A 10,116-nucleotide genomic window follows, 5' to 3' on the forward strand; every position below is an offset into this window, starting at 1 on the left:
CACTGCAAGACAATTTTTAAATCTCAAAAATCTTGAAAAAAAAAGGCAGCCAAGGACCAAGAAACACAAGCATGGAAGACGTTCCTATTTTCTGACAAAGAAAGTGAAATGCTATTACTAATTCTGCCACATCCCTCCACTCCCCACCCTAACTGATTTCTGAAGGGTAACTGTTTGGCCATTTAGTAGACTCCTTTGTAAGTTTTATTAAGACCAGAACTAGCAGAGTTCCTTGAATAGGGAGACTGACTCAGCCCCATTGTTCCCCAGTAACCTCAGTCAGTGGCTCTTGGCCTAAAAATCTCATGACACTTGTCTTGCTCCCAAGCTTGGATGTGAGCTTTCACTCTGTCAAATCATCACAGTCTTTGCAGGGCCCTCTCATCTGATCCTCACTGTACACTTCCGTCTGCAGACTCTTCGCACCCCGTGTCCCCCTAACCTCAACAGATCGTACAGCAGCTTCTGCTCCTCCTTGCTTTCCCATGTGATTGCTGAACAAAGCACTTGCACAATCAAAGTGAAACTGGTACATCCTCTCTCTTACTCTCTCTCCCCGCCTTTTCTCATCTCCTCCAGTTCTATTGGTCTTTATAATTAAAATGATGAGGGAAAATATAATTAAAATGTGGCCTCAAAGAGGGGAAATAAACGAGGTTTGATTCTTCTCTAACCTATAGCTGGATTATAACCCAGGACATGTACTTCCAATAGCAGTAAAGTGAAAATCTTCACCAGGAAAACAGCAAATTACTCTGCAGGGTGGTCTGATGCTTCTGTAGTTTACAGACCAGGACACTCTAGGACCATATGTACAGACTGCTGCATAGTTTACTCAGGATGGGTCAAAAGTCACTCTTCTGAGTGATACTCCCTTCTGAATGTTCTGAATATTGGAACTCGCAGGACTTTTTCCCTTCTCTCCTGCCAGATTAAGTGTGAGACATCACTGGCTGACTGTTGGCCAGACAAAATATGTATTCAAATAGATTATCTGACCATCATTAAATAATAGAATTCCTTAAATTCTACAGTTTAACTATCACAACAACAAATATTTGGCTCTCACTATATGCTTGGTTCTGTGCTAATCACAAGAATATAAAGGTAAATAAAATACGTCCCTATCCTTGAGGAATTCACAGTCAAGTGGAGAAGACAAACTAGTTCATAGATAATCCAGTACAATGCAACACACATAACAGAAGAAAAAAGAAAAAGTACCATTGAAACATTAACTCCAGTGCAACTGACGAATCACTAAACTCTAGCTCTGAAACTACTAAGATACACTACATGTTATAAACTGTATATAAAACTACCTCTGAAACTATAATATAAGCTATATGTTAATTAATTGAATTTAAATTTTAAAAAAAGAAAAGAAAAAGAAACACTAGTTGCAAAAAACATCTTGTCAAAACACTAAATAGGAAGTGACCAACTTCACCTAAGGTGCTAACATATATTCACTAAGCACTTCCTATGACTGTATTAGGCACTTAGGAGATAGAGGGGAACACAGCTCCTATCTTTCTGTAGAAATCAAGTATAAATCAAGCTGGAGAGACAAACCTAGAACAAACAAATACATAAATTAATGGACAATTATGAACAATGGAAAGTGCCATGAGGGAAAAAACAGAATGGTACAAAAGGAACTAATAAGGAGAACTGATTAAAATTGGGAAATCAAGGAAGGGCTTTTAGAGGAAATGCCATTATAACTAAGTCATAGAGGAGAGTTACTGAATCACCCTGACTTGCAATGGACTTGAATTTGGTGTTAGCTTGTTGGTGATATTTGTTACCACAGAATGTCCTAGCCTATTCTCACTAACGGAGATAGACTGGGAGAACTGATCAGACTCTCTTCCCACATTATACTTATTTCCTTGTAAGCATTCTCATTATGTTTTCACGAGTGTGTTGTATTGCCTATATTTCATGGGAACTTTGTGATTGTTCTTGTTAAGAATTGCCCCAAACCAATGTTCTTTTTTTTTTTAAAGATTTTATTTATTTATTTGACAGAGATAGAGACAGCCAGCGAGAGAGGGAACACAAGCAGGGGGAGTGGGACAGGAAGAAGCAGGCTCCCAGCGGAGGAGCCTGATGTGGGGCTCGATCCCAGAACTCCGGGATCACGCCCTGAGCCGAAGGCAGATGCTTAATGACTGAGCCACCCAGGCGCCCCCCAAACCAATGTTCTTATAGCAAATAATAACCACTTCACTGAGTTAATGTGACAAGCAGATTAGATCAACAAAATTTCTTCCACTCTCTCTTCTTTTCTTCCATCTTTTCTTCCTTCTTTCGTTGCTACCTTTCTACCTTTCCTAGTTCCCTTTTCTTTCTTACTCATCCAATTCTTTTCCTTTCTCCTCCCACCCTCTGTAAACAATGGTTGCTTAATAAATGCTAGTGATTACCTGTTAATTGATAAAATAATACCCAAACTGCTAAATCCTGGGGCTTTCTTATCTTCCCACTTTGTCTTCCTTTTCTCTCTTTTCCCATCCCAGAACCTCTACTCTGGTCCAAGATAACTCCCTTGTACTTTTCTCTTTTCTGACATGGTCTAGGAATTCAGCCTGATAGTCTGGGGGAGGGGAGCTGTTGAGAGTGAGAGCTTCCACTTTCCAGAGACACCTTTTGGGTTTCTAGACTACATAGTCTACCACATAGTGGGACCTCATCTCATACAAGCCTCTTTGTCTATACAAATTCCACTATTATCATAATTAGAAACAGTCTCAGGATCACAAAAATCTTTGGCAGGGGAAATCATGGAGCTTAAGAAATCTTATAGGTCTTCAGGCTCATGGTGCCAGCCTGATTTCCTGCTTCTCTCTCTGAAGTAGTAACTGGACCAAAGGAACAACAAGATTTTAAAGTGCACTGAAAAGAAGAAAGGATACACAAGCTCTGCTGGCTCTGCATGGCAAAGATTGCAAATACGCCGCGGTACGGGGTGAGGGCGCTTGTCTACTTCCATGACTCCTGCCGCTGCTTAAATTTACCCAGTTCCTGCCCCTTGACTTCATCTCTAGTTTTCAGCCCTAGACTCAACTGTTGTCCCTATCAGCAGATGGTACTTCTCGATTTTTCTCCTCCAAGTCCTGTCTTGTATATCTGGGTTTGGGCATTTCCTCTGGCTCCATTTACTTCAGGCCCATCGTTAGAAGCCCACCTTAACTCTGACTCTAGTGGATCAGCCCAAGACGAGACTGTACACATATGAAGACCTTATAAATAAATAACTTTTAAAAATGAACAAGATGAAGAGTTTAGTGCAAAAAGCCATGGCACACTGGAGCTAACTAGCACTGGCTCATGAGAACTAATTGTTAGGTTTTTGGGAATTTTGCAAGTCAGTTGTTAAACATAGATTATTGAAAATTATGTTATTTAAACTTGAAATTAAATAAATTATATTAAAATAAAGGGAATGCATAAGTAAAACTCATCACTTTGTAATTATTTTACTATTTTCTATGCCCTTGGGGTTATCTGGATCTTACATATCTATATGATGGAAATGCTTTATAACGGTGTGTCATTGCACAATCTTCCTAACTCTGCATTCAGTGACCCGGGCATGGTGAGTGTATTCACACCACGGAAACCAGCAAATGCTACAAAGAGCTTTTTTCTCCCACAGAGCCACCTGTTAAATCGTTGACTGCACACAACTGTAGGAGTGCTGGTGTCTTTCAGAAGCAGTTAATAAAGACAAATACACGGGGTCAGGGGAATATTTGTAGTTACTTCCCCAGAATCCATTCTCATACTGTCCCCTTCATTAATAAGACCTTGAGTTTTTCATCCATGTAGGTTGCATGGTACCTTGCGTACAGCTGCAGAACAGGGCCCTTATTGTCTCAAGCACAGTGGCCAATCCCAAACCTCTGACTACAGTCAGCCTGGTTCAAGGATGAATTCATGGTCCAAATCAAACCAACATAGCCCCTGAGGCTGATTTGAAGGACCTGCCATTCATAACCTTTCATTCCTACTGTACACGAACAAGGAAGTTTGTGCTGCAGAAGACACTGGTAACTATCCTGGAACCACAAATGAAAAAGACTACCCGAGAATGAATTTAAGCTGAGGAAGTAGAACCAAAAAATGATGAGAGAGAAACTAGATTCTGGACCAGGAGCAGACTGAAAACCTAATTATAGACTTTCTGTAAGTCAGTGAATTCCTTTTTGACTTCAGTGTGATTGAATTAGACTTTCAGTTACTTGTACCAAAGTGATGCCTTCCTGATACATGACATGGAGTTTATATCTTTAGATGGGGTAATTGTAGGAAAAAGTAAATACTCTGAGCCATTCATATCGTGATTGTTTGTGTAAATATGCCTGACTCTTTAGAGAGCAAACTCTTTGTAGGCTGAAACTTCCTATTGCACATCTTTGTAGCTATAGTTGACTTAACATTGTGCCCTGCACAGAGTAGGGGGCGAGTAGTAATAAGTGCTTAATCTAGGTTTGCTTAATTGAATTGGTTGGTAAGTCAGGGAGGGATTGTGCAAGAAGTGGAGTGAATCCGAGTAAATTCCTCTTCCCTTCTTTGGCCAAGCAGCCAATTTGAATCCATCTGTTGTCATTTGTGAATGTCCCAGGAAAAAAAGAATGAAGTAATATGGCTCTTGAGTCCAACAGTCCAGTCTCTCCAATGGAGAAGGTGGTAGTTTTCTGCTAGAATGCAGTGAAAATAAGTCATCGTCTTTTTCGTTAGCATAATTGCTAAGAAAACTCCTTTTGTCCATGTTTTTACGATGCCAAATATCTGGAGAAGAATTAAAATGTGCAGTCAACATGTCTCAAAAAATCTACCCATGTGGCACCACAGTGACAAAATACCCAGTTACTTAACCAAACTTCTCTTCTATCCACGAGTCTGGGTTGTTTGTGTCAGAAAGTGACAGTATCAAGTGTGGCAATCCCAGAACTGTATGGCACTGTAGCTTTGAATGACACCAGTCCCTTATGACTTGGAGAGGAAGATAAGTACTAACACAGGCAGATCACATGAGTATTTCAGTTACATTTCAAGGTCGAAAGGAAATAACTACCAAAATAGGAAAGCGGCCTCCACTTTCCCATCCTTTTCCTGTCTTCTCTCCAATCCTATCACTGTCAACATGCAATGTATCTTCTTTATTTATATTCATTTAATTTTCTATCCATTTCCTAGAAGGTAAGCTCCAGGAGGGCAAGTATTCACCTCCATTTTTTTCCACAGCTCTGGTAGCAGTAACTAAAATAACTCTAGCATATAATAAATGCTCAATAAACATTTCTTGGACAAATGTGTTGGCCTGATGGATGGCAATTTGCTAATTAACTCATAGATCAGAAACTAAAATGGCCTGGTAAAAAAAATTTTTTTTGTTTTTCTAAATTAAATGAAAAGACTCTGTGCTGGCTCCACTACAATCTAACTTTGTGATTACAAACAATTTGTTTCCTATCGTGTTCCTTGGTTTGTCCATCTGGAAAACGAAGATAATGGTGCCAACCCTACATTCTTCAAAAACTTTTCAGTGTCTCAAAAGACAATAGCTGCCAAGGCCTTAGGCTAAAGATGCATGACAAAGCTTAGCACGGATGGTTTTTCATAGGATTAAACAATTATCTCAGTTGTCCACTTACTTATTAAACTGGCAAAATTCCATTTTCAGCTCTTGTTCCTGTACATACTAGCAACCGTGCATTAATCAGTTTTCTATATTGCTATTGCTTCCAAAGTATTGTTATTAACATTTTTAATTAACTATTTCCAAACAAAATTGCCATGTCCTACACTGCAAATTTGCCTTCGAAGTTACAAACTTTTTAATGATAAATTTTTAATTATAAAATTAGACATGCTTACCAAATCCAATCGAACTGGTACTTATTTAAAATGTGAAGTAGTTTTCTCTAGGGTAATCCCCCTTCCCCCCCAGTATGTTAATAGCAAATCAGTCTTTCTGTTGTGGGACTTTTATTTACCCTGTTCTCATTTTCTCCTTCAAGCTAAATTCTATTTTGCAAGGTCCCTCTTCCAGTCTTTAAAAAAAAAAAAAAAAAAAATGATCCTGTACCTTTAATAACAGAGACCTGGTGAGAGGTTTCTTTCCAAACTTGTTCCCTGGCTTCCAAGTGACGAAACCAGCTGTAATTCGAGAGCAGAGAGATCCTCAGGATATCATTAGCCAAAGGAAAAGCTCCACATTCCCACCCAGTCCAGAAGTTGAAATCGTATCAGAAAGCAAGAGCCTTTCTGCAGCCACAGGCTCCGTCTTTCAGGAGCAAGGGGGACCTCGGAGAGTGGAGCAACAGAGCCCTGGAGGAGGGGTTCCCTCTCCTGCCCCTGCTCCTGCTGCCTCGCCTCCACCGGGAAAGAGCAGGCTGAGTTCCAGCCTGGAGCGCAGGAACGCGGAGCCAGGGTGCATCCTGCGCCGCGTGGCCGTGCGACCCAGGCTGGTGACACAGCCACATGAAGCCTGCTGGGGAGGGCGGGCCAGGGTGCAGCAAGCCGGCGGGGACTGAGGCTGTCGCCGTCTTGGGGAGGCACTGACTCCCAGGGGACCCCCTTCTGCGTGCCTGGGCGAACAGTCTTCTCCAGGGGTCCCCGGTCATCCTGACTATCCAGGATGGTGTTCGCGAAGTTCCTCTGGATGGGTGTCTTCTGCCACCTGTGTCAGGGCTACTTCGATGGCCCTCTCTACCCGGAGATGTCCAACGGGACTCTGCACCACTACTTCGTGCCCGATGGGGACTATGAAGAGAATGATGACCCCGAGAAGTGCCAGCTGCTCTTCAGGGTGAGTGACCACCGGCGCTGCTCCCAGGGGGAGGGGAGCCAGGCCAGCAGTCTGCTGAGCCTCACCCTTCGGGAAGAGTTCACCGTGCTGGGCCGCCAGGTGGAGGATGCTGGGCGTGTCCTGGAGGGCATCAGTAAGAGCATCTCCTACGACCTGGACGGGGAAGAGAGCTATGGCAAGTACCTGCGGCGGGAGTCCCACCAGATCGGGGATGCCTACTCCAACTCGGACAAGTCCCTCACTGAGCTGGAAAGCAAGTTTAAGCAGGGCCAGGAACAGGACAGCCGGCAAGAGAGCAGGCTCAACGAGGACTTCTTGGGGATGCTGGTCCACACCAGGTCCCTGCTGAAAGAAACGCTTGACATCTCTGTGGGGCTCAGGGACAAATACGAGCTGCTGGCCCTCACCATCAGGAGCCATGGGACCAGGCTAGGTCGGCTGAAAAATGATTATCTTAAAGTGTAGGTGGAAGGGCACTCTGCCAGGGAGAGGGCATCAAGTCAGCCCGGTTGTGGCGGGTGGGGACAGAAGACAGGGCTAACATTTCCCTTTTACTTATTATTTTTTATGTCTGGATTTGCACTTGGAGAATGATCTGAAGCGATCTTTAAAGGAAATAAGCGAGAGTCGAGTTGTTTCGTTTTTGTACCTTATTTATGGGATTGCTATTGATCTGTTACTTGGAAAGAAAAACGCCATGCCTCCTGCCTTTCCTAGAGGACTTTGTAACTCTGCAGAGACACCTGTTTCAGCCACATCTGGAAGGACACAGTGTATGCAGTAGGGAGCGATTAAATTTCCCCACCCTGGAGATTATGTGAAAATACTCAGAGAGGATAGTGCAGAGTTCCTTTTCGCCTTCAGCCTTCGCTCTTGGGCTCTGAAAGCTGTCAGTTGTCTGTTTTTCAGATGAGGTCCGAGGTGCTGCTCAGTCTGCCTGCCAGCGGATGGGAGTCGCCAGTTTCTTCTTCTCCTTTTCTCTCTTATTTATTAACCATGGTCTCCAAGGTTTTGTTTTTAGTTTTGGGGTTTTTTGTTTGTTTTTCGTGTTTTTGGTTTTTTTTTGTAAGAGTATTGCCTAGAAACTATATGCAAATCGTCCTTTGCAGGGAGGTGTCTGAGGTGCCTCTGTGAGTGTAAGTTGAAGTGGCTACATTTAAGAAGTCCAAGCTTTGTGGTGGGTGCACACTCATGTTGCTAAGCTGATTTGTTGTGTCTCTCATTGTATGCCCGTGTCCCCAGAGCTACAGTCCATTACAAAAAAGTAGCTAGATTGTTTGAACACACCCCCAAATGCTGATGATGTAGGTTACCAATGTATTCGTTCTGGTTTGGGGGGTTTGCTTCTGTTTGCGTATTGGAAACTTGTACTTCCAGTAGGGGGCTTCTAATTCTAATAACTTCTTCACTAAGTTTTATTATTCAGCCAATAAATATGTTCTCGTATAATACTGGCTTATTTTCTAATTGATATCCATAACTTTCATATTGCAAAACGGAGTACAGTGCAAGAGGAAGGAGAAGGGTGGGACTCAAGCCAGTTTACTCAGAGTATATGATAAAACAGACAGAGGGATGGCTACGTATTTGGCAATCCTCCCTTCCCTGGCCACCCTTACCATTCTCAAAAGAAAAAAATCTAGGTCTTGCCAGAAGTTGATCTCTGCTGGTCTGCCTAAAAACTCCATGTTTCCCAGTTTTTCCCATAGAAACAGCTGGAAAAGTTTATGACGAGGCTTGTAAGTTATATGCCCTCATAATGCAGACGGAGGGCTCCATTCTAAGTTATAAGAACTATAATGATGTTTAATAATTTTGAAGCCAGGTCTATGTTACTGACTAATGATTTCAAAAGGTGGAAATGCACTTTATTTCATGTCTTTTCCGAGCCCCTCACTCTCATCTTAAATATACTTTCCTTTCTCTCTCTCTCACACACACACAGGAAAATAAATAAATGTTCACAATCTACTCTTTAACAATGAAGCATTTTTTCTCTCCCATGAAAAACAATTCCAGTTTTCTATTCCTATGATGTGTCCAATATATCCTCCTATTACTGTAAGGGAAACTGAGGCCAGAAAATGGCTGACCCTTGTTGTAACAGCTCCATGTCTCTTAAAGTACAGACCTTTCCCACAGTGCTCCTTGCAAGGAGCTGAGGCCTGACCCTTTGCATAGCTACCTCATTGTTTAAAATATAAAAGAGCAACACACGAAGTAATACTTAAAATAGTTGTTTGTAGTTTCTTCGCATCACTCAGGAGCCTGCTTTTAGCTGCCTCTCTACTAGTGTGTGGGGAGAAGTTAAATGATTGTCGAAAAGGGGTTCCTTCTTTATTCCATGAAAGATGAGGGAAAAACTGCAGAGGCAAAGGAGATGATATCTGTCACTTACACGTTGTAGTCTGTAGTCACAACGCTTAATATCTCAAAACTTTCCTATCACTCACTTCACAGGACTCAAGTCTAATCCATGGACATATCAAATGTCATCTCTTCAATTTCCCCATCTGCAATAGGAGAATATTAAGCACATGACACGGTTAGAAAACTGGTTTCCCTGTGCATGCTAATTTCAATCAATCCGTAATGGCTGCATATACTATTAGGCTAAGAAGGATTTAAAAGGCACAGATGTAAAGAGGGCTGTCCGCAGTTAGAGACGCCTTCCATGGGTGCAGAAAGAGGAGCAGCGGTACATCTGCTACAAATTTGAAAACGCTGAAACGGATTATATATGAGGTTCTTTCCAGGGCGAACATTCTATGAGTCCTGCAAAACCAGAACGAAATTATCTGACATTGAATCATCCATTCAAGGCTAGACATACAGCCAGTAATCCCACAGAGTCTTATGTAAATGGCCCTAGAGGGCAAATGAGAATTTCCAGGTGGGGGTAGGGAACTGTGCTAAGATACCAACCCAGAGGCTAGCATCACAAGGCTTTTCCAAATCCTCTTATGGGGGGGGGGGGGGGAGCCAGACACACTCAGCTCTTTCCTCCCCACTTCCTTGTTATGCTTATTAGGACCTCCTTACTCGCCAGGTGACAAATTCTTTTCAATAATGCTTCTTTATTTCTCAGACCATGAAATAATATTTTGAGAATCTGAAGAAAACTACATGCTTTCTTCCCTGAGAAATCTGACAAAAATATCCATACAATTTAGGATATTTGTAATTTTTATAAATAATTATCAATCACTTAACACGTGTCAGGTACTGAGTTAAGGTGTGGGTAATTCTGGGATATCGCGAAGCCTTGGGACTTAATCTAACTAAAAGTTTTT

General features: G+C 42.1%; 1 protein-coding gene across 1 annotated transcript; it reads left to right on the forward strand.

Annotated features, from left to right (window-relative positions):
* The first annotated feature begins 6,173 nt into the window (after positions 1–6,173).
* On the forward strand, positions 6,174–8,272 carry FIBIN (fin bud initiation factor homolog). Its single transcript, XM_045808598.2, has one exon. The coding sequence runs from the start codon at positions 6,653–6,655 to the stop codon at positions 7,286–7,288; it is 636 nt and encodes a 211-aa protein (XP_045664554.1). The 5' UTR covers positions 6,174–6,652; the 3' UTR covers positions 7,289–8,272.
* Positions 8,273–10,116: the final 1,844 nt, after the last annotated feature.

This window comes from Ursus americanus, chromosome 24 (assembly GCF_024610735.1).
Source record: "Ursus americanus isolate L20-20 chromosome 24, mUrsAme1.1.p, whole genome shotgun sequence".
NCBI classification, from domain to species: Eukaryota; Metazoa; Chordata; class Mammalia; order Carnivora; family Ursidae; genus Ursus; species Ursus americanus.